This window comes from Thamnophis elegans, chromosome 1, assembly GCF_009769535.1.
Source record: "Thamnophis elegans isolate rThaEle1 chromosome 1, rThaEle1.pri, whole genome shotgun sequence".
Classification (NCBI taxonomy): Eukaryota; Metazoa; Chordata; class Lepidosauria; order Squamata; family Colubridae; genus Thamnophis; species Thamnophis elegans.
Genome location: NC_045541.1, coordinates 117,726,947 through 117,752,240, shown reverse-complemented (window position 1 = coordinate 117,752,240; position 25,294 = coordinate 117,726,947). Strand labels below are relative to the sequence as shown.

General features: G+C 40.2%; 2 protein-coding genes across 7 annotated transcripts in view; one reads left to right on the top strand and one right to left on the bottom strand.

Moving 5' to 3' along the window:
- Positions 1 to 7,988, bottom strand: part of EXD1 (exonuclease 3'-5' domain containing 1) — a 33,610-nt gene extending 25,622 nt beyond the window's left edge. For 3 of the 6 annotated variants that reach the window (XM_032229393.1, XM_032229421.1, XM_032229403.1), the window contains exon 1: positions 7,825 to 7,988. The gene's annotated coding sequence lies outside the window, so the exon portion shown is untranslated. The remainder of the gene's footprint in view (positions 1 to 7,824) is intronic. The other 3 variants (XM_032229397.1, XM_032229417.1, XM_032229409.1) reach the window with 2 other exon arrangements.
- Positions 7,989 to 8,062: 74 nt separating this feature from the next.
- CHP1 (calcineurin like EF-hand protein 1) lies at positions 8,063 to 25,288 on the top strand. The gene is made up of 7 exons (XM_032229391.1): positions 8,063 to 8,248; positions 15,625 to 15,697; positions 19,474 to 19,554; positions 20,434 to 20,561; positions 21,172 to 21,233; positions 22,637 to 22,759; positions 23,787 to 25,288. The coding sequence occupies exons 1-7, from the start codon at positions 8,182 to 8,184 to the stop codon at positions 23,838 to 23,840; spliced, it is 588 nt and encodes a 195-aa protein (XP_032085282.1). The 5' UTR covers positions 8,063 to 8,181; the 3' UTR covers positions 23,841 to 25,288.
- The last annotated feature ends 6 nt before the right edge of the window (positions 25,289 to 25,294 follow it).

Genomic DNA, 25,294 nt, shown 5'->3' with positions numbered 1-25,294 from the left:
TCTGATGTTACCTCACCTGCTAAAAACCTTGCTAACCTGCTCAGCAGACAATGGGCTGCACATGCGCGGCCAGCGCAAAGAACAGGGTGGCGATGGCAGCAGCTTTTTGGTCAACCTCTGGTAGTTTCTAGTGGCCTGTGACCAGCCACCACCTCTTTGAGAGCCGCTTTGTGGCTGCGGAGGCTGGCTGGAGGCCGCCAAAAACTACCAGAGTTCAGCTTGCTTTCTGGAGTCCGGACCAGCTGCCATGGGAGGAAGGTAAGCAGCCTGAAGAAAGAGGCGGTGCTAGGGGAGGAAGCGGGGCTAGGGCCAGGTCTGCTGAAACAGAGCGACATGTGCGACTGGTGAATGGAGGGCAGGACGGCATGCATGTTAGGAATATACAGATTAAGATTGTAAGATTTATATATTGTCCTACCGAAGGGGAGAATGTTAGGAATATAATCTAACAGTTGGGTTGGCAATATATAAATCATGTAACAATATTGTACCTGTTTCTTTAAATCATACTGTAAAATGTGATTGGTTGCTGTTTTCCCTCTATCGGCCATAAGAGGGAGCCAGAATGACTGTTAGCTCTCTGTTTCGTTAGATGCTGGGCTGATCTGATCTGAGTGCCGTGAGCTATTGTAAGTTTTGCAACTCCTAGCAAACCTTGAGTAATGAACTGATTATAGGATACTGGACTATCTTATTGGGATTATCCCTTAACTGAAAGACATTTATGACTGACTGTCTTATCTGTGTATGACTTGGACCGTTTGATAGACTCTGATACCTCTATTTCCATGAAAGTAAAAGCCTATTTAAACTGTAGTGTCACTGTATGCTGGTTTGTGTGTTCTCCAACACAACTCTCACAACGCTTCGCTGAACGTACTCACTCTCCTAATGGGGAGCTCACCTAACAATGCAGGTAGATAGGTAGAAATTCAAAAAAATTCCCTACCTTTTTCTGTAGGCGTGGCTAGGTGGGGGGGGAGTCATATGATTGAATGTCCATGGCCATGAGTGATGTCAAGTTGGCCATGCCACTCAATCACGTGATCTCCACACCTAGCCACACCCACAGAACTGGAAGAGAAAAATTTTGAAACCTACCACTGGCCTGCATCCAGTTTCAAAAGGAAAAGGTACAGGTAGTCATTGATTTATGGCCATAATTGAGCCCAGAATTTCTGTTGCTAAACAAGAGAGTTAAGTGAGTTTTGCCCCATTATACAACCATTCTCAATTAAGTGAATCACTGCACTTGTTAACTTAGTAACATGGTTAAGTGATTCTGGTTTCACCATTGGTTGTCAGAAGGTCATAAAAGATGATCACATGAACCCAGGACACTGCAGCCATCATAAATATGAATCTGTTGCCAAGATCACATGACAATAGGAATGCTGTAACAATCGTAAAGTGTGAAAAATGGCCATGTCACTTTTTTCACTGCTGTTGTAACATTGAACAGTCACTAGCAAATTGTTTCAAGTTGAGGACGACTTCTTTTTCTTGTGCCATATCCATCATCAGATGTTTGCAATCCTATTTTTGTCAGCAGCCGCATGAAAAAGTGCTGCCGAGTTTTGTCCAAACCTTAGGTTTTGAAGCCATGATGTTCTTCTTCTGCCTGGACCTCATTTGCCTTCAATCTTTCCCTGGAGGATTAAGTGAGGAATGCTGTATTTTTCTGGATGTCACATCACATGTCCAAAATATTCTGTACAAGAACTTGAATGCTGAATAGGGCATCTCATGTACCAAGATTGTTTCTGAAACTAAATTGTGTATTACTTAGACATTCCTCAATTTTGTAGTATGTTCTTATGTGAATTCTTTTGAATTCTGTATTTTCAGGGCATGACTCATTAAGCTTATTCGGTACACTTCTTTGCATTCATTTTTTAGAGAGACTGTCACAAAGGTGACTTTAGCTAATCATTTGGTATCTTTCCTGTTTCATATAGTTGACTGAAGAGCTCCAGTAAAATTTTCTTCCCATTGTCTTCTAGCAATTTCTATTAAAAATTTCTACTGGGAAATCATCAGGTCCTGTGGCTTTTCTTGTTTTTGCTATAGCAATAGCAGTAGACTTATATACCGCTTCATAGGGCTTTCAGCCCTCTCTAAGCGGTTTACAGAGAGTCAGCATATTGCCCCCAACAATCTGGGTCCTCATTTTACCCACCTCAGAAGGATGGAAGGCTGAGTCAACCCTGAGCCGGTGAGATTTGAACCGCTGAACTGCTGATCTAGCAGTAGCCTGCAGTGCTGCATTTAACCACTGCGCCACCTTGGCTGCTATTTTTATTGCGTAGTCAACCTCCTCCACAGTAATATTTGGTCCAGTTGTTATACTTCCTATATCAATATCATCCCGTGTCCTCAAAAAGTTCTTCAATATATTTCTTCCATCTTCTTAGTTTTTCATACAAGATGATTTCCCCCTCCTCGTCAACCAAGTCCGGAGTCCGGACAACTGCTGCTTCTTTCACTTTTTATAATTCACAAAATTATCATGAATACATTCTGTCTCTTCTATTTCTTTGCATCTCTTTGCGAATCACTTTTCTTTTGCCAGTCGAATTTTTCTTCTAATTGTTTTCTGCAATGCATTGTATTCTTTGTTTTTATTTTTAAAGCAGTGTCTTTCATCCATGAGATGAAGAATTTCATCCATCATCCAGTGTTGTTTCTTGTGGTATCTCTCTCTGTTTTGAGTTTGTTACCTCTATTATTGCATTTTAAATTTAGGTTTAGGTTTAGGTTTATTGGGATTTATATGCCGCCCTTTTCCCTGAGGGGACTCAGGGCGGCTTACAACCACAGGGGGGGGGGGGGGTGCAAGGTCAAAAACAAAACAATATGTGAACAAAGAAAAGATAGTAAAACACAACTTTCATTCGACAATCAAACACTCGGGCGGGTGAATTGGAAGCCTATCCCCAGGCCTGCTGGGAGAGCCAGATCTTGAGGGCTGCGCGGAAGGTCTGGATAGTGGTGAGGGTACGGATCTCCATGGGGAGCTCGTTCCACAGGGTCGGAGCAGCAACAGAAAAGGCTCTCCTCCGTGTGGTCGCCAGTCGGCATTGACTGGCAGATGGGATTCGGAGGAGGCCCAGTCTGTGCGATCTAATTGGTCGATTTAGGGAAGTAATCGGCAGAAGGCGGTCTCTCAAGTACTCAGATCCACTACCATGGAGTGCTTTAAAGGTGGTCATCAGTACCCTGAAGCGCACCCGGAGACCAACAGGTAGCCAGTGCAGCTCGCGGAGGACAGGTGTAACGTGGGCGAACCGCGGTGCGCCCACTATCACTCGCGCGGCTGCATTCTGGACTAGCTGCAGTCGCCGGATGCACTTCAAGGGCAACCCCATGTAGAGCCCATTGCAGTATTCCAGTCTAGAGATCACAAGGGCTCGAGTGACTGTTGTGAGAGCCCCCCGGTCTAGGTAGGGCCGCAACTGGCGGACCAGGCGAACCTGGGCAAATGCCCCCCTGGTCACAGCTGACAGCTGGTGATCAAAAGTCAGCTGTGGGTCCAGGAGGACTCCTAAGTTGCGGACCCTATCTGAGGGGTATAAAATTTGACCCCCCAGCCTAAGCGTTGGTATATTAGCCAAATTATTGGGGGGGAAGCACAACAGCCACTCGGTCTTGTCCGGGTTGAGTACCAGTTTGTTAGCACTCATCCAGTTCTTAACGGCCTCCAGACCCCGGTTCATCACGTCCACCGCTTCATTGAGTTGGCACGGGGCGGACAGATACAATTGCGTATCGTCCGCATATTGGTGGTATTTTATCCCGTGCCTCCGAATGATCTCGCCCAGCGGTTTCATGTATATGTTAAATAGTAGGGGGGATAAGACCGAACCCTGTGGCACCCCACACGTTAGGGGCCTCAGGGACGATCTCTGCCCCCCGACCAACACCGACTGCGACCTGTCCGAGAGGTAGGAGGAGAACCACCGCAAAACAGTGCCTCCCACTCCCACCTCCCGCAGTCGTCGCAGAAGGATACCATGGTCGATGGTATCGAAAGCCGCTGAGAGGTCAAGGAGAACCAGGATGGACGCATAGCCTCCATCTCTGGCCCTCCAGAGATCATCGGTCAATGCGACCAAAGCGGTTTCTGTGCTGTAACCAGGTCTGAAGCCGGACTGGAAGGGGTCAAGATAGCTAGCTTCCTCCAAGGCCCGTTGGAGCTGAAAGGCCACCACCTTCTCAACAACCTTCCCGATAAAGGGAAGGTTGGAGACAGGACGAAAGTTGTTTAAAATGGCTGGATCTAACGATGGTTTCTTCAGGAGGGGTCTCACCACCGCCGTTTTAAGTACGGCGGGGAAGTGCCCCTCCCGAAGGGAGGCGGTGACAACCGCCTGGATCCAGCCATGTGTCACCTCCCTGCTGTTGGCAACCAGCCAGGAGGGACACGGGTCCAGAATACAAGTGGAGGCACTTACAGCTCGAATGGCCCTGTCCACATCCCCAGAGGCAACGTCCTGGAACTCAACCCAGAACTGGTGTGGCAAGTGATCCTCCTGTGTCTCAGCTGGATCTACTGCGGTGGAGTCCAAGTCCGATCGAAACCGAGCTACTTTGTCCGCCAAGAATTGAGCATAATCCTCAGCCCTACCCTGCAAGGGGTCTCCCGCATCCCTCCTATTGAGGAGGGAGCGGGTTATCCTAAACAGGGCGGCTGGGCGTGACTCGGCGGACGCAACCAAGGCTGAAATATATGATCTTTTTGCAGTTCTTAGTGCTCGGACATAGTCCTTGGTGCAGGTAGTTAAGAGTGCTCGGTTCGCCTCGGACCTATCGGACCTCCACTGGTGCTCTAGGCACCTCCTCCGGCGTTTCTTCTCCCGGAGCTCCTCGGTAAACCAGGGAAGTCTCCGGGATCCACTGACCCGGAGGGGCCGTAGTGGCGCAATCCGGTCGAGAGACTCCGACGCCGCCGAGTACCAGGCGGCAGCCAGAGTCTCCGCCGAACTGTGGGCGAGAGTATCAGGAATAACCCCAAGCTCCGTCTGGAACCTCAACGGGTCCATAAGTCGCCTGGGGCGGAACCATCTGGTCGGTTCCTCCTCCCTACGGTGGGGGTTTGGCCTCCGGAAGTCAAGCCTCAGTAGGCAGTGGTCTGACCACGACAGGGGTAGGATCTCATTACCCCTCAGACCAAGATCACACATCCACTGCTCCGAGAGGAATACGAGGTCGAGCATGTGACCCGCTGCGTGGGTTGGGCCCCGAATTACTTGGGTCAAGCCCATGGCTGTCATGGAAGCCATGAACTCCTGCGCCCCATCAGAGCGTTCACCGAGCGATGGCAGATTGAAATCCCCCAGAACTATAAGCCTGGGGAACTCAACTGCCAGCTCGGCTACTGACTCGAGGAGCGAGGGGAGGGATGCTGCAACGCAGTTGGGAGGCAGGTACGTTAGCAGCAAACCCACTTGACCCTTGAGGTCCAACTTTATCAGCAGAGACTCACACCCGACAAGCTCCGGAGCAGGGACCCTACGAGGTAACAGAGACTCCCGGATTACAATAGCCACACCGCCACCCCTTCCCTGGGCTCTCGGCTGATGAAGCACCTGAAATCCCTCTGGGCACATCTCTACAAGGGGGACTCCTCCTTCTGTGCCCAGCCAGGTTTCAGTAATACATGCCAGGTCTGCCCTCTCGTCAACAATTAAGTCCCGGACGAGGGGAGCTTTGTGAACAACAGACCTGGCATTTAGCGACAACAGCCTGAGACCAGGGTCCTGACTACTCGCGCCATCTGGTCTTGGAGTGGGACTCCTAGGGCCGGAAGGAGGGATCTCTGTGATGTAGCGAACCCTCCTTCCCCGGTAATGGCCAGCCCTAAGGTCCCCGCCATATCTGCCTCTCCCTATCACGACCGCTATGCTCCGACCCACTCCCATGTCCATGGTCCCCCCAACCACCCCGGTACCCCCCGCCTTCCCCAGCAGGTCCTCCGAGTCACACATTCTCAGTTATCCACACTAACAGTTCCCACGTAAAATATTAAAACATATAAAATACAAAGGTAACAATTACTAAAAGTGGGCCATTCATTCAATTCCAGCCAACTCCCATACACTCAACATACTATTTAAAATTGCGCAGTTATAATATATAGTAATATGGAAACTGTGGAGGAAGCGGTGGCCTGCTCCTCTCCCTTCTTATGTCCTGGGGAAATGTCCTTAGCCACCAAGTCAAAAGTACGTAATATATAAGGTGGCTGTGTACAAGCAAGATTAAATACAAAGCTCCAAAGTTCATGAACGGCAACCATGTAGTCTTACCCCACTGGTGGAGGTTAGTGGGCTGTATATTCAAAGGTCTCTTTTCCAAAGATAGATAAGGGCCACAATGTAGGAGACCAGAGTTCAAGGCTGACTTGTGCCGCTCTTGCAGATGGAGGGAAAATTGCTGGTGTTTTCGGGGCTCAGTCCTCGTCACTGCAGCCGCCATCCTCTATCGCTCCCTGCCAGTTATTTTGATTTATTTATTTTGATTTACTTCTACATCTTCATTATTTAGATTATTGGTTTCTCTTAAATGAATTTCTAGCTCTTCTTTTATCTTATCTCCATGATTAATGATGAAGTTACTATCAATTCTTGGTTTAGGAGGATTTGGGTTTCTCATCTTTATGATTAATGATGAAGTTACTATCAATTTTTGGTTTAGGAGGATTTGGGTTTCTCATCTTTATTGTTTTCAGCTGGACTTCAGCAAGTAGTAGATTATGATCGGATGGTACATCTGCACCTGGGTATGTCTTTGCTGATTTTACTGAGTTTCTAAACCTTTTTAAATTGTAAAATAGTCAATTTTGTTCCTTACTATATTATTTTGTGTATCTGGCAGTGATCTCCAAGTGTAGAGGCGTCTTTTTGGTAACTTAAAAAAAAGTATTCATCACATATTGCCTATGTTCCTTGCAGAAGTCTTCAAATCTGTATTTCTGGTTCCTAAGCCAAAATTTCCAACTACAGGAGCATCACTTCTTTCACCCACTTTTGCATTGAAGTCCCCCATGAGTATTGTGATATCATTACTTTTTAGGGTTTTCAGTACACTGCTTATATCTTCATAGAACTTCTCTAAATCTTCCTCATCACTGTCAGCTGTGGGAGCATAAACTTGCATAACATTCATATTTACTGGAGTACTGTTTATTTGGATCATCATCTCTCTATCAGATACAGTAAAAAAGGACCTGATGCATTCATTTACAAGATTGTTTACTATTATAGCTACTCCAGTTGAGGACTACCTACACTAAACAGGGAGGGGGAGAGGGAGGGGGGAGGGACTGGGCCAGAGTGACCCTGCTGTCTTTATGCCATTGGTAGAACTAGAACTCATAGTCTGCCACTTATTAGCCCAATGTCACTAAAACCAGCTGGCTGTCAATAAAGATTGCCAAAGACTCTTATTAAAGCTGAAAGTAATTCCCCCTAAATACTTAACAAGGTTTAGGAAAACCTTTGTAGGAAAACCTTTAGCCTGCTTTTTTAGAAAGCAAGTTCATCTAGGACATAAATTACACCACCAAAGTTGATTTTTTTCCCCTTCACGCCCGGAAACATATATGGACAAGCCATATACTGCATTTTTGCCGGCAGCAGATAGGCCGCCGGAATAAAGCGGACAACCATAAAAATGCTTTAAGAGCCCGCAACTACAATCATCACAATACTATCCTGTACTGTAAGGAGGAGGACACAGTAATAAAAAAACCGCATATCACCACATTAGGAGCCAAGGAAAAACCCCAATATAATCGTTTAAAGGGGTCAAAGCCAACTTGACCTAAGACCTAAGGGACGTATAACCAGCGCTGTGCTCCGTACTCCGTAGTTTTCGGGGACAAGAGTGAGAGAATCGCTCGCGCGATGACGCCAGAACGGAGCTCGAGGGTGAGACGGAGAACAACGACCCGAAACGCCAGCGTCTCCCTCTGCGCAGAAGCAACGGTAGAGAGGCGGGGCGGGAAGTGGGCGGGGAAGCCGTGGATGATAAAGAGGAGGGTGGGGGAAAGGGCGTCGCGCGTTCCTGTCAGTTGCATAGCCGAGAGCTCGCGCGACGTCCGCGCAGCTGATTGGTCCCGGCGCCGGCTCTAGGCCAAGCGACTGGAGCTTCCCTTTGACGGGTCGTGAAGCGGCTGCGATGGGCTCTCGGGCGTCTACGCTGCTTAGGGACGAGGAGATCGAGGAGATCAAGAAGGAGACGGGCTGTGAGTACCGATTAGAAACGATGAGCGGCGGCAACGTCGTCAGAGGCAGAACGCTGACCTTCGCCTTTGGGATTCTGGCCGGGCGAATTCCCTTTCCTTCCTTGGCTGAATAGCTTTTGTTGCCCCGGCACGAACGGGACGAACGAGCCCTTTTCGCCTCCCCGGATGATTGAGGGGCCGGATTGAGCGCTGAGGTGGCGCTGTGATTTCTCCCGGTCATGTCCATCCCTCGGCTCGAAGCCCTTCCTCGGATCTCCGGGTCACCTTGGGCTAAATGCGGGACCACCCAGCTGTCTCTCTCGCTCCCTACTCTACGGGCTTTGCTCTACGAAGGCTGGTATCGGTCGTCCGTGTCGGCTCGACCCAGAGCATCCCCCCCCCCCGAAAAAAAATCCTGGCTCATGGAATTACGAAGTGTCTTCCTATATACCTTATATCCGGTCACAGGACACCGAGAGAATTTGTCATTTGGGGAAACGATTATGTTTTACAACACTTAGGAGAAGGCGAAGTATCTGGCCGCGTTAAAATGCGTCCCGGGTTCTTGAGTCGGCAGAAAAAGCTATGCCGGCAGGGAATTGGTGGCTCTAGTGGTCATTCCCTAGTTTGTTTCATGGGTAAGGTAGGGCCTCCTGAATGGGACTGTCCTGTCTATTTTAATGTAGAGCAAGTTAAGAAAACCAATAGGTGGACTTGCTTCATTTCCTGTTTTGCCTCCCCTGCCTGTAGGGAAAAACAATCGCCGAGCACTTTCCTTAACAGGGAGAGGAGCAGGATTGTGCAAGTGTAGGTGAGGGTTTTAAAAGGTGAGTTTCACACCTATTAAAGTTAGAGCCCTGCCAATTACCAGGCCCTAGGCATGGGAATATTTTGAACCTGTGTAAAGTTTCAGTCAAATCAATTCTAAAGGTAAGTAAGGCTTGAAAAGAGCACACTACACCTGTGCCCAAAAATAGCTTAGCTGGCAGGTCACAGGTGCGAGGTAAAGGCTCACAAGCAAAGCAGGAGGGAATTCTTCTGGCGCTCCTGGCTCACAGCAGCCTCTCTTCTTGCCTGGGGCTTGTTATCAGACCATGTCTGAAGATGGGCTCCTGAAAGATCAAGCCAAGAGACCAGAGACAGGGCTGATGGAAGCATAAGAATGAAAGAATTAGTACCGTTCTGGAAAAGATGATAAGCCCCCTAAGAAGGAATTGGAACTGTTTGAGAAGGTTGTAAATGTGGGAATTGGGTGAGGAGGACCGGGAAGCCAAGGGCAAATTGATATGAGAAAAAGAGTATCATGAGAAAAGGTAAATGTCCTGTATAAAGGTGCTGTGGTGATTTTGTAAATTGAGCATTCCCAGCAACTTAAAGTCCGCAGAACAGGAAGGCAGGAATAGCCAATGAGAACATGAATATTCGACACTCTCCAAGCAATGCCACTTTTTCCTCTGGTGATTGCTTTGGATTTTTGGCCTTGGTTCCAAGCAATGGGGAGGAGCGGGGAAGCTTTCCTATCCCAGAGCAAATAAGGGAAAGATCTGATGCAATAATAGTAAGCTAAAAGAATGCTGCAGCACGTTGGTATCACAATGCTTCCATGTTCTTTTTGTCTTCTGATGTGAGGAGCCCGGAACCCAGAAGGGGCTGGCTGTCAGACATTTCCACTCTTTCAACCCTCCCCATATGAAACTTGTGGTGATAAAACAACAACAAAGTTGTGATTAAAATGATTTTATGTGCGAAACAGACATTGTGTTCTCTCAAAGTTCTGTTTTGTAAACACAGATCTAACTTTTTTAAAAAGAGGATTACATTAGTGTATATAAAGATCTTGTGTGAGATCCCACAAATGCTTGGAAAGAATCTGTCACATGTACAGATGCCGTCACAGAAGTCAGGTGTCCAGTCTCTTTGCAAGCCAAAATAAAATTAGGAGACAGGATAAAGAAAGGGGGCAAGGTTACAGCAGGATTAGGTAACTCATAAGAGCTGGGCAGATCTTAGCTTTAACAAATTTGTCCAAGCACATTGTCATTGAAGCTTTCCATGTAGTGCCTATAGCAAAAAACAGAGTTGAGAAAAGTAAGAAAACACAACTTTAAAATTGGAATAATTAAGTATGATTTTAAGCTGCTTCATCTGTGGTCTGGGAATGAAAGGAAGACAGCATCATGAGGACAAGTAATTTTTTTACAATATATATTTATGCTGTAGTTAAGAGGACATGAGGATGAGCCCTTTGTTAAACAGATGCCAAATTATGTTTATATGAACACCCCCACACCCTCATACTACTATAAAAAGTACTCCCATTGCAGCCAAAGAATATTTAACTTACGTTTAACAAAAAAGTACGCCTTTTCTATTAGGTGTTGTGTTTTCAAGTCTTTATTGTGTTATTCAAGCAAATATAGCAATTTAGTTACTCATCCGGTCATTTTAGAATAAAGGAATATAATGCCATAGGAACAATTCTGGAAGGTTTTTAAAATTGGCCTGTTTTGACATACAAATAGCAGCCTATTTAAAATAAAATGTATGAACATAGCTCCCATTGCTGAATTACTATCACTTCAGGATTTTTCATGGTTCAAGAATCATTTTGCTTAATTTGTAACATTGAATAAATATTCAAATTATTTCAACTTTTTGTTAGGATTTCTATGCTGGTTTATTATAAGTACTGATGAACCTTTTAAAAATAGTTCTGTTTGGTGTAGTGATAATGGAGCATATTGGGAGGAGAATAATTCACTCCCATTATTTCATTGATTCATTAGTTAATAATTAAGAATAGATTCTGCTTCTTTTGTGCATATTTTAACCTTTGTTAAGAGCATTATTTGTCACCGTGATATCCTGAGCTTTTTAAAATAATGAATAATCATAGAGCTGAATTTAAAATTGATATATGAAGTGCTTTTTGTTAAATTATATGCAAGGTTGTAATAATTTATAATCAAGTCTAATAGAATAGTTCTGTAAGTACATTCTAGAAAGTAAATACCATAGACAAATTATATTTTAATCATACATACAATACATTAATCTTACATATTCTTTCATTTCTATTTCTCCTCCATAGAATTAGATCTATTACTTTAGGAATCTCTGTTTTTATATATGTAAAATGCATGCATACTATTGGTTGTGTGTGTGTGTGTGTGTGTGTGTGTGTGTGTGTGTCTGTCTGTCTGTCTGTCTGTCTTTGGAATTGTTGTTTCTCTCAATCCTCCCCTAATTGTATGAATGCAATAAGAGGTTTTATCATAGTTTTAACAATTTAATATGCTGCAGCCTTTATCTTATGAAGATGAACAACCTGATAACATTGTATTTTCATTTTTATAGTTAAGGAATTAAAGCTAAAAGAGCAAGTTGCCTGGGGCCTCCTAGTAGTTTTGTGGAAGAGTTGGGTCCTAATGTGGATTGTCTGTTCTCAAAAAGAGTGGGGTTTATTAGGCAATGCCATTTTCTAATAGAGGAAAGACGAGTTATATAGTTTGAGGTTACTTACAAATGTTCAGTGTTTTGGGCATGTGTGTGTGTGTTTGGTTTGATACAGTTCTATATGTTAGAGAAGCCGATCAAGTACTTTCATGTAAAAACTGCCATACTGAATTAGACAAAGGTGTTTTTAATACAGATTTTTATTCCAACTATTAGTTCTAACTTGAGACCTACAATTTGTATTCCTTGGTAGTTGAAGTCTCTTGATAATTAAGTGAAATACTATCTTGGTTATTAAATATCAATGATGACAGCTAACTTACAGACACTGAGTAGTATAGAGTTGCTTTGTCATAAAAATATTAGAACTCAAAATAATGATTTACAAGTCAATAGTGTCCTTGTATAATAAAGACTGATACCAGCCTCTGTCCTGAGGTATATAAACGGAAAATTCTCTGTTACTGTACTTAGGTTATCAAAAAAAAAAAAAAATCAATAAATGATACTTTGGTGTTTGTTGAAGTGAATGTACCTCTTGCTTAATTGATAATGGGGTAAGGAGTAATATTTTCAGGGATTTCCCTATGGACTCAGTTTGTATTTGCAGCTGTTTCAGTGTTGATCTTGTTTCAGAACAGCTAATTAGACTTTACCTTTTTTAGTCTTAATTCCTGCTTCACCTGCTCACACAAACTAATTTTCATACTATTTTCTTCTTCCTCCGCCTCAAGACTTCTCTTCTAAACCCGCTCTCAGAGACCTATTGCAATAGGAGTCGTTGGGGAAAAGAATGCTAAATAATCTCATTGTGGTACAAAAGTTCACAGCAGACAATTCAATTTTCTCAGTTAAGATGCTGAACTTCCTGGTTGTGCAGGTGATAAGTCTGTCAACAATTGACTTCTTGTGTACTTTACGTCTCTTTTCTCCAGGTTTTAACTACAGCAAATGTTAGAGTAATCCTTGGAAACTGTTTAGTATATTTCAAGGTAAAAAAAACTACTTTAGTAATCATAGGGATACTAAATCAGTAGAGATAAATTAAACGTAGGCTAAATCGGTACAAATACATTAACAGCAGACTAGGAAACACTGTGAACTTTGGATTTTTAGAAGATTTTGCAGTCTCATCAAAAGATGTGACACATTGGGTTGTTATGCAATAAAACATCCAACTCATGGCTGATTTATTATTTCTTCATTTTAATTTTTAAATGAAGTTAGCATTTTTCACTACAACAGAAAATGACCAAGAAAATTTAGGAACTTGGATTGTAGTCTTTTCATTAACAGTCTGAAACTAGAGACCGGATAAGTAATACCAAGATACAGGTAAGGGATCTTGGCATAATGGTTGATCATTGAATACTTGACCAGTATTATTACATAAAAATCCCTAATTCTATATTCAAGGTCAGGAGGAAATAAATTTTCTACATTATGAGATCCAAGGTTAAAAAGTTATGTCTCAGGACAAGAGTTCACACAGTGCTTATAGAGTGATTATTGTGGTGATAAAATTAGACAAAGGAATATCACTTTGTCTAGTGGTCGAGGGCACCAGGCTAAAAACCAGGAGACTATGAGATTTAGTCCCATTTTAGTCATAAAGTCTGGCTGGGTGACTTTGAAGCAGTCATTTTCTCTCTCAGCCCAACACAGGGTTATTGTTGTGGGGATCATAGGTGGAAGAAGGAGTATTAGTATTAAAATCAATATATAAATAATATATATATTATTTTAAAATGTTGTCATTCCCTCCAAGGTGACATTAGCCACCACCCTGGCTGGCCTTATAGAAAGCCCTTAAAATATGGGAAGCCTAGAATATATATATTTGTTTGTTTTAATACTTTTTATATAATTTTCATCATTTTATGCCAATGAAAGACATATTCAGTTATATATACCATATATAAATTTGCGAAATAAATAGATGTATTTGAAATGACACACAGGACTACTTTTATTGTAACATCTATAGTAAGAAAATCTTGCAAATCTGATTGTGCTTCCCCCTCCTTTTATCTTCATGTTAATTAGGGAAAGGTCTGTGAGATATTTACTCATGCTCATTTCTTGGCATGAGCCTGGAGGCCCTCTTAACTGACTGTTGCCTTTGGTAGTGGCTCTTCCTTCTGTCCTTCAAGGCCATTCTCCATTCCCTCTACATATGTACATCTTTTTGATCTCCTAGATAAAAAGTGTGATATAAAACTACAACATAATTAAAATTATTTAAGTATTTCACCCAGTATGGAAATATATTGCCTCGTGGATCAGAAACAATATCTCAGTATAAAAACTGGGAGAAGGGTGGTATATAAATTTAATAAATAAAGTAAATCAAAGAGAAATATGAATGAATGAACAAGTGAAGGTGTGTTGTGTTTTGTGGATTTCCTGTAAGCACCCTTTTGGCTTCCTTAACACATTTAATGTTACATTCATCTGGAACTGTCAGAACTTCTACTACTTAAACCAAAAACCAGGACAATAATTTGACAAGTACCTAAGCTGCTAGTACTTGAAAGTCATTACTTAGTCAACGTGAGAGCTACTCCTGTTCATTTGATTTCGCACAGGCATTCTGCAAAGAAATGCATAGCAACTCTTTATTGGCATAAATCTATGGACCTGGCTATCATTTTTCAAATTGGCACGCAATGGTTGCTTACTTGCTTTATATTATGCGTAGATATTTTGAATTCTGCAAATTTATTTTTTGATTAGACAAAACAGAGAAGATGAATGGAGTGTTCATGGAATGGAGATAATGCTATTCCTTTAGTAATAGAAGCCTTCCTTTGAATGTTTCTATTATACCATAATTATTTCTATTATACCATTAATACCAGACTATTATTTGTATAGTCTGACTTCAGCTACCTCTTACCTGATAATTTGAATTAGAGGAATATTGTCAGGGCAAAGTCTTAGATCAGTGGTGGTTAACCTTTTTAGTGCCGAGTGCCCAAAGTGTGAACATGAATGCACGTGCATGTGCGTGTAACCCCAAATTCTAATGCGAGTGCCCCGCACATGTGCTCCCCCTCATCCATTTTTGGCTTCCAGGTTGGTGCAGGAGGCTTTCTGGGCCCAAAATAGGATGTGTGGTGGCCTTGCGCAGCATCCCCACACACTGTTTTGGCTTTTAGGTTGGTGCAAGTGGTCTTCCAGGCCCAAAATGGGGCACCTGGAAACAGCTACACAAGCCGAAGTGGGCTGGTGACTACACGGTGTCCTGCTGGACAGGGTTGCTGGAGCCATGGCGAGGCAGGTATAGGGGCATGGGTGGCCTGATTGTGCGGGCCCTGAGGTAAACCAGTGCAGGGGGCAGCTTCACCCCTCCGTCTTGCAGCAGCAGCACTAACAAAACACTTTCTGAAATTCTAGTAGTCTTCTGCTCGTTGAACAATTGCTTCTTCATTATTTTATTTACCAATGTTTATGCATAGCAAACAACAATTGTTTCTGGGCAGCAGTGATTGGTTTAAGGAAAGGCTGCAGTCCTTTTGTGTAAACTGCCTGAAAGAAAGCAGTGTGGTATCTTCAACAGAGTTCCTTTGATAAGGAATAAAACTAAGCCAAAGGTGCCATTTTCAAATCAATATAGCAGGTAAGGAAGGGAGAATATATTTTGAGTTCTGTGCTTTTCAGGACAGGAAGAGTGAAGAAAATATTAGGAATCATAGCATTTCCCAATTTGCATAGATAATAATGCTTTCAAACGTGGATTGCAAACATGTTTTTTTAAAGTAACATCTAAAGTAAATTCATTAGCTTTATGTTCTGCGAGAGCAATTTTAAGATTTGTTTGTTAAATAATATTACAAAATCCAAGTTTTGAACTGCTGTAAAATAACTCTTTATTCGATCAATTGTTGGTATTTATGTTTAATTTAAGCCTTTTTTCCCCCCCCCCCCCCCCCCTTCAGTTTCTCATAGTCAGATTACTCGTCTATACAGTCGGTTTACTAGCCTGGACAAAGGAGAGAATGGTACCCTAAGGTAAGTACTTTTAGTTATTCTCTTAACTTTTTAATTATGCAAATGATCTTTGCCATTTCTTCCCCAAATTCTTCTCCCTGGATCAGATTTTCTTCATTATGATCTATCCCTAACCTGGTCTTCAGGCATTACATGTTGTATATATTGCCACGATGACAGAATCCACTCCTCCAGCTTGCTACTGCTGTTTTTCTGTTCATCTTTCCCAGCATTAGAGTTTTCTCCAAAGAGCGAAGCCTTTGCGTAAGGTGTCTAAATTATCATAAATTGAACCTGGTTATTTGTGCCTTGAGTGATTTGTTCAGTGATCCATTTGTTACATTTTGTTGGCTGTCCATGGTATTCTTAGGAGATGTCTTCAAAAGCATTGATGCAGGTAGTCCTCCGCTTACGACCACAATTGAGCCCAAATGTATACTGTAAAGTGAAAAAATTGTTAAGTGAGTTTTGCCCCATTTTACGACCTCATTGCTGTCGTTAAATTAGTAACACAGTTGTTAAGTGAATCTGGTTTCTCCATTGGCTTTGCTTGTCAGAGGGGGATCCCATGATCCCATGACACTGCAGTTGTCATACATGTGAATCAGTTGTCAAGCATGCAAATGTAAATCACAGGACTATGGCGATGTTGCAACAGTGATAAATGTGAAAAATGGTCATAATTCACTTTTTCAAGTGTGTTGTAACTTTGAACAGTCACTAAACAAACTGTTGTAAGTCGAGGGCTACCTGTATTCTTTCCATCCTGCATCTTCAAAGTCCAACTTTATGTAGTAAAATGTCCAGCCAGAGAGAGGGCTAGCTTAGAGTTCTTGTGTAGCAGGAAATGACACAAACCTCATCTCCCCCAGAATTCCCGAAACTCTTATCTGGTTAGTCCCAAGAGAATACAGTCAGTCTGGTGAGATTCTGGTAAGTAGGTGAGCAACAGTAAAGATTCAACTTTCATCAGCACACGGTGTTGTTCTGGTTCCTTGCACTTGACACTTTCAATTCCATGAAGTGTCATAAGGAGTACTATTGCTTGCTTGCAGAATTCTAATCTTCGTAGGTACTGTACATATTACAGCAACTTTTCCAGGGCTTTCATGATTGGTTTATCAAGTGCTACTCTGCAGTATATTCCTTGACTGCTTGTTCCTTTATGTTGGTTACTTGAAAATAAAGTAGATTATATTACTATTTTAATACTTAAAATAAATATTTTATGTGTAATATGTATTGGGAAATGGTTTACTAATGGACATACTTGTCTATTATTTATTTATTGAGCATTCTTTTATATAAAATATCTAATTTAAACTAAGTACTACTTTCTTTTGCTTCTTCATCCTGATCACAATAGATACATAGTTCTTTTCCTTTTACCTTAAGAAGTTGATATCTGCCTTCTCCTTAGTCCCCATTATGCCAAATATAGTATTAATGATAGTTATAAAATAGCAAAGTATCTCTTCAGGTTTCCTAGTGTTATCCCTAATTTTTTATTTTTCTTCATGTTTATAGAATATATTATTTAGTTAATTATAAACACAATATAGAAAGATTTTGTGCAATTCTATCCATCCATCCATCCATTGTAGGCATCTGATTTCTTTATGAGTGTCCCTAAAGTCAGATAAAAATCATGCACAACTGTTCTGACCCCCCTCGTTCCACACCAAAGCACACTCCGAGCCAAAGATACTTTATGTAATTTATTAACAGACAGACAGGTCCTTGGCAGCAAACCGGCACAGACAAGCTTGGGCAGCAATCCAGCACAGATAAGGCCTGGCAGCAATCCACCCTGCCAAGCTCACAAAAATGTTCTCCAACATTCATTCCTGCGTTGACTTCTGCAAGAGGCGCGTGTGCACAAATAGTCCTTTTATAGTCTGGAGAGGACCCTAATGACCACCAGCTGAGTGCAATTATCTCCTGTAACTGCGCAACTGTTCCTTACGCCCATTAGCTCTTCGGTGCCGGGCATCCAGGAACAACTCACTGTTGACCTCAAGCTCACACTCCCTTGTCTCCTCCCCACTGGTCCAAGGCTCAGGCGCTTCCTGGTGGCCAACCAGCCTCCCTGCTTGGAGTCAGAACCCTGTCCAGGGTCCTCCACATCCTGCAGAGCCGACTCATAGGGCCACTCACTGTCGGAGTCTGGTGGCAGCTCCAATGGCTCCTGCTCTGCCACAACACACAACTATGACATGTTTCTATCCCTTTTTTTCTTCTGTCTTCACACACTTGTTTTACATACTGTAATAGGAAAATGTGTGGGTAACTTCATAGTTGTAACTGTGCACTTGGTGTCTACATTTGACTTACTCTGTGGTCACACTTTAGAAAGTAAAGTATTTAGACAAGAGAAAAGCAAGATGATATTACGAGAACAAGAATGTTCGCTTGAAATGGAAAGACATATTTTTCTAATTGCATAGTATGGTAGATCAATCTGTTGATTTACACCTCTGCAAATAAAATAAAAATGAAAATGTTTAACTGTAGTTTGGCAGGCAGATTTGTTAAATATATGGTATGTGATTTGTTCTGAATGAGAGCTCAGCAACCCAAACTAAATATTCAAGACTGCTTCAAAAGATAATTATTCTTGGGTAGAGCTTACTTGATAGTATTGCTATTGCATATAAGCGGAAGAAATGAACATTTCCTGTAAGTTCCAACCTAAACTGGTATAAGGAGGTTTAATTAAAATGAGACTAGCATTTCAGTATTCATTTACTTTTATGACGTGCAGATTTTCTAGTTAACATTCCTGGTAAATAATATTCCCCTCATGAATAAAATGGCATGTTTAAAGGTGATTGACAATGACAAAAATAGATTTTTTTAAAAGTGTGGTTAACATGAGGTTAATGTTCAACTTAAAGCTCGGCTGTAAAACATACAACAGATAGATATCCTCTGTTTAAATTTTAAAACCTGAATCTGAACAAAAAAGAATAAAACGGTAGTGGAGGAAGCTTTTACATATTATATTGTTGGAAGAAATGTCCATCTGGGTTCAGTTCTAAGTGGGAAGAAAGACACTGGAAACATGGAGACTACTTGGAAAGATGGTTTAGTGGTGGACAGGACCACATGGGTTGCGAGAGAGAGTGTGTGTCTTGAGTCTGGAGCTTAGTTGAATCTTGCTGGGTGATGTAATCTCCCCAAGGTACCTTGTGGTGAGTTCTGTTGCTAGATGGGTAGAGGGCTAATCCTACTACCTTTGTTGGATCTTGTGAGGACATTTGCTTATGAATAGACCCACACTATCTCTTTTATCTCTTAAGTGCTGACATCTGCTGTGGGCTATTGAGGAGGGTGGGGGCTATTAAGAGTGAGTCTGCTTCCTGTCTAAAAAACAGGTTTCTCCATTTCTCATCCAGGGAAATATAATATTCTGCCTTTTTAATATTTTCTAGAATATTTCATTCTTCTAGGAAAGGGGTGGGTGCTAACTTCCTACAATATATTACAATAATGTTTTATAATATATAATATATGATAATATATAATATGTTAGATTCTAATATTGTTGTACTGTAATTTCTGGTTTTCGTAAACCACCAAGAATCACCTATTTGAGACAAATAACTGTAGAAATTGAATAACAAACCAATAAATAAATAGAGTTAAATTAGTTAATTTTGCACAGTTGAGTGGGATTCAGATTGTACATTTAGATATGTTTAGATGTACTAAAGTACTAAACATATATACACAATTAAATGGATAATTTCAATTACATTGGTTAAGAACTGATATTTATTTATTTGATATTGTAGCCGTGAAGACTTTCAACGCATTCCAGAACTTGCTATTAACCCATTGGGGGATAGGATTATCAATGCCTTTTTTCCAGAAGGGTAAGTTTTATGTTATCTGAGTTCAGTTTATTCCATGAGAATGCTAGTAGAATATATCTAGATAGATATTCTTTAATGCTAATCTGTAAAGTTTCAGATTAAAGACTTGATCTTCAATATCGTCTGGATTAAATTCAAATCAAAAGTGTCTGTAATCTTCAACTGCTGCCAATTGCATATTCTTGAAAGAAGCAACAGTTAAATATAGCCTGATACTTGAGATTTCTGTTAAGATCATAAATTGCAAAATACAAATAAGGTAGCATTTGTAAAATGTAGCATTTTGTCCCTGTTTGGTAATATATTGTTGATCTATAAGACTTCCCTAAGTGCCATCAATATCAGTGGGTGGGATTTAAATTATTTTTACTACTGGTTTTGGGGGCATGGCTTGGTGGGCATGGCAGGAGAAGGATACTGTAAAAGCTCCATTCCCTCCCGATCAACTGGGACACGGGAGGTAGAGAATAGATGGGGACAAGGCCAGTCAGAGGTGATATTTACCGGTTCTCCGAATTGCTCAAATTTTCCGCTACCGGTTCTCCAGAACTAGTCAGAACCTGCTGAATACCACCTCTCCTCAATATCTATTCCAGAGAGTTAGGAAGATATTTTGGAACAGCTTTTGAACATCCATGTGGTAGGAGAAGGAAACGTGTAACTAGATGATGAAACCTTGACTATTTGCTAATTAAGACTATCCTCCTGATTAAGAGAGAGGAAGAGATTTGCTATAGCTGTTCACTGCAGTGTTTGGTTGAACAAGAACTTACCTTGAATTTCTAATCAATGTTACACAAAAAATAGCAATAATTCATTATTCATATTTATTTGAAGCATTGTTAAAATAATCTAACAATTGGTATTATATACATGTAGAGAAGATCAGGTGAATTTCCGTGGATTCATGAGAACTTTGGCCCACTTCCGACCTATTGAAGATAATGAAAAAAGCAAAGACCAGAATGGGCCAGAACCTCTTAATAGCCGGAGCAACAAATTGCACTGTAAGACATTTTTAATGGAAATTCATGTGAACTGCATTGTTTGTATTCTACTTCATGGATTTCGTTTAAAGATTTGCCATGCTTTCTTTAGTCTATATACTAATTTAGTATAGAGTACTGTACAATTTATTTACTCTATACTTTAATATTATGCACTGAGGAATATTACTGTATTACAAAGTATAGTAAATAAATTGAAAACCTTATCAAAATTGCAAAGGAAGTGGTTGATATCTATTTCATTAGAATCAACATAAATATTGGGCATTTATTAAACTTTTACTGTAATTCAGCAACTTAATTTATTCTGAAATCTGAAATCTTCCTTTTGAAGATTTCATTGAAGGTTTATATAACCACCCTGTAAATGGATGTTTATAAAATTATGCTGACATTTAATAATGTAAATTACATATAAATTGTCATTGGAGATTTATATTCATTATTGCGTTTACATAGATGCAATGTCCATTAGCAACATCTAAAGATTAAAATAATGCCTTTCTATTATGGTTCTGTCTATTGGTCTGAATCCATATTGACTATGTGATGTGCTTTGTATATGACAGATGTAGCAAAGATGCTAATTTTGTTTCATTTCATTTTCTAGTTGCTTTTCGATTATATGACTTGGATAAAGATGATAAAATTTCTCGAGAGGAACTTCTTCAGGTAGCATAAGATTGCATAATCTATAAATTACTTTAAACTGATTGAAGTTACATTCTTATTTTATCCTTTAAATTTTTTTGTATCTGTAAGTTATCATTTTTAATGGATAAGATTGAATGTAACTAAACATAGAACATTTATCAGTTGGGCATTTCTATATTTATGTTTCAATGTGGTTGTGCACATTATAGTAGAGCCAATAGGAAAAAAAATACTACGTACATAAAGGTAGTCCTCAATTTGCAATCACAACTGAGCCTGAAATTTTGGTCATAAGTTATTGCCGTTGTTACCATGTAACCTGACTTGATTTTATGATTGTTTTTATGATGGTCAGTAACTATTTCACTGTGGTTGTTAATTAAACCACTCAGTCATTAAGTGAATCTAACATATCCAATGGATGCCAGAAAACAGGAAAAACATCACAAATGGCAGTCATTTAACTGTGAGATGATGCAACCAATTGTAAATAATATGAGCTGGTTGCTAAACACCCAAAATGCACTCATCTGATATAACCAATCACCAGTGTAACTTTGAGGATGGGTTGTAGGTAACTGTTTTTTAATCCATCAGGGTTCAAATCAGTGGTGGGTTTCAAACATTTTTGGAACCTCTTCTGTAGGTGTGGCCTGCTTTCGGGGTCCACTGGTGGAACCTCTTCTAACCGGTTCGGTAGATTTGACGAACCGGTTCTACCGAATAGGTGCGAACTGGTAGGAACCCACCTCTGGTTCAAACGGTCATTAAGTAACCAGTAGTTGGGTTCTATCTACCTTTTGTTTCTGTAGGTATTCCTTCTCACATTTCTAGTCTGGTAAAGTCATGTTTATAATTTTGATTTTGTAATTCTCTGTGGTTTTGAATTTGCTTCATTTTTCTGAAACTGTTCTAAAGATTTTGCATAGTTAATTCTTAGGTAAAAGGTTTCAACTAATTATTCTTTCCGGATAAGTCTTTGGTTGAAATCCATTTCTATATGTTATGAATAATGTGCGACCTTCTAGATATGCTAATTCCCATCTGCTGTAGCTAGGGTGGTTTAACTAATGAGAAATGCAAATTACCCACTTCATTCATTGTGCCTACACTAACTACTTTTGAGAATTGTGTCCAGGCATTGGAAAATGTATAAATATTACTTTGATTGAATTGTCAAGACAACAATATCTCTTTAAATAACTTATCTTTGAAATACCGAATTCTATTGATGGTATCAAATTGATGTGGGCTGATGTCCTTTCATCTAGAAATGAGGTTTTCATGTTCTACTTACATTTATGTATTTAAATGGGTGGTAGGTGGACTTCCAAGCAATGAGATTGATAGTGTCTTTCTAATAGTTTAAATGTAAAACAAAAACTACTTTCTCATTTTCCTTGAACTTTTGTCTATTACAGGTCTTGCGGATGATGGTTGGTGTAAATATCTCTGATGAACAACTTGGTAGTATTGCTGATAGAACAATCCAGGAAGCTGATCAAGATGGTGACAGTGCAATCTCCTTTGCAGAGTTTGTAAAAGTCAGTGACAACTTTCAATTCAGTAAATCTGTTTGCTCAAGGGTTAAGAATATATCTGTCATTCTCCCTAGTATCGCCCGAGAGTCTAGGATGGTTATTCTAGCCTGCTAGCTGATTGGCTGAATTGAAATTCTGAAGACACGCCACCCTGGTAACTGTCCTCAGTCTTTCAATTCATCTCAGCTCGCAGGACTGGTTTTCTTGAACGCTCAGCTCAGAGTTGAAAGCAAATTAGTTTTATTCCCTAGACTGATTGGTTAGTAAGATCACCAGGATTGGAAGTTGTTCTTCACGCTGAGAGTGGAACCGCGGGCGCAGCTGCGGGGCCTTTTAGCCTTTCAGATCAATAAATCTGTTTGCTCAAGTGTTAAGAATATATCTGCCGTTCTGTTTTATAACAGTCGGAAGAACATTTTCCTTTAAAGGTTGTTCAGATTGTTTCCCCCCCACATACTATTAATATTTGGCCACATTTATATTATTCTTTATTTATTTTTGTATACTGCCTATTTCCTATAGCTCAAGGTGGATATCAATAGCACAAGAAATATAGAAAAGATATATAAAGAAATCATAGCTAGTTAACTAAGGCATATTTCCATACCAAAAACATTTAGTATAGCAGTCTTTTTTGGATGATTTAGAAGGGGATTTAGATGGGATATTGACTATGAATTCTGGGTGCCAAAAAAGCACAATTTGCAGAGACCATGGGTTCAGCCTTTCAGGCTGTCTGCTTCTTCAAAATAAAATTCCCTGAAAATTCAGGCCAGTCCTGATCCTCCTGAGCTGTCAAAAAGCAATGAGTTATTTTTTCCAGCTACTCTTTGGGATCCAATGTAATGAACTCTCTTGTGGACAGATTGGATAAATTTGTTGTGCCTCTAATTGAGACTAAAAAAATACATACATTTATGCAGAGCATAAGAAATATTTCCAGTGAGAAAAATATAAGGATCACTCTGTAGAATAGCAAGATTAAACCAAATGAAATGAAACTGGAATATTCTGTGTTCTTTTTTTACAGGTTTTGGAAAAAGTGGATGTAGAACAAAAAATGAGTATCCGATTTCTTCACTGATGAAACAAGGACAGTTTGTGTTATCCTAATATTTAAAAAAATACAGCTTATTTTACTCCCTTTACTCCTGAGTGTTGCTATTGGTGCATGTGAGGTATGTCTTCAAACTTTTCCTAGTTTGTCCATCAATAAGAGCATTCCTTCTGCATCAGAACAAAGGAACGTGGCTGCAGTGCAGCCTGGAAATTAAGCAGTGACATGGCCTCTTCCTCAGCTCTTGAATGATTTCCCGACCATAAATTGATTTATCCTCATGTACTGTGATCTGTAACATTTTACACACTACTAATGAAAAAGAGGGCAAATTCCACTGAAGAGCTGAGAACCGTTCAAACAAAAATGCCTGGTTTAATAGTATTATATGTTGTAAGAGCACCAACTGCCTCTCCCCCCTTGATTTCATTTAAATAGATGTTTGTCAGTGTCTTTAAAACTTTTAAAAAGTAAGAATAACAAGGCCAATGGCTAGAATGCTTACAGCCTTCCAAATGTGTCAAATGTTATTAATTTGTCCAAAGGAAAGTCGGACACCTGCCAAGAGTGTAATTTGCAATGTACTTCACTAGTATAGACTATTGAATAGAAAGCTTTTCTGTTGTCTCTCTCTCTTAACTGCTTTTTGTGAATGTATTTGATCTAAAATACTTGTGCTTTTTATTATTTGTTGTTAAAGAAATATTTGCAGTATATTTCTACAGTATAAATGTAATGGAAGTCATCTTTGTGCTACTGTCTTTATTCATATTGATTATGCTGCATGAGCCTATTGAATTGTTTGGCTTTTCAGCCAAAAAAAATTGTAAAAGCTCAGAATTGAGAATTCAGCAGAAACAGTAATGTTTATAGGAACATCTGTTATTTTTTTTGCACCTGTATAAACATTCGACAACATATTTCCAAAATCTAAATACAAAATCAGAGAATTAAAATGAATACAATACAATATACAAAATAAAGTAATAAATTCTCTAGGTTGGTTACCTTTATTATAGTAAAGTAATAGCATTAATTATCAAATAATTTGAGTAAAAAAAGTTATATTTTTTTTTGCAAAATTCTAGTAAGAAGCACTGTGCAAAGGTTCCTGTTTCCTATAATGTCAAATGCAATTGTATTTAATTTACCTAAATCTTCTATAATTCAATGATCTTTCTGAAATACTATTTTACTTATGTTGCAAAAGAGAAATTAATGCTTTTGCAGATCAATAATTGTAGTAAGGAAAACATCAAGGGAACAATAACAACAATTTCTCTCAAAGAAAAGTATCTTGATTTACAAACATTTTATAAAGAAAAGAATATAATACCAAGATACAGAATTTTATGGATGAAATGTACATATTTTCAAATACACTTTCTTCCTATGTCTGTGTACTTGTAATCTAATGTTCCTTGTAAAATCTATTGTATTCATCAACAATCCATAAATAAAACCTTAAATCTAGAGTCTTT

Coding starts and splice junctions, on each gene's coding strand:
- CHP1 (XM_032229391.1), top strand. CDS start 8,182: ATGGGCTCTCGGGCGTCTACGCTGCTTAGGGACGAGGAGATCGAGGAG. Junction 20,562..21,171: donor CCGGAGCAACAAATTGCACT/GTAAGACATTTT, acceptor TTCATTTTCTAG/TTGCTTTTCGATTATATGAC. Junction 21,234..22,636: donor CTCGAGAGGAACTTCTTCAG/GTAGCATAAGAT, acceptor TGTCTATTACAG/GTCTTGCGGATGATGGTTGG.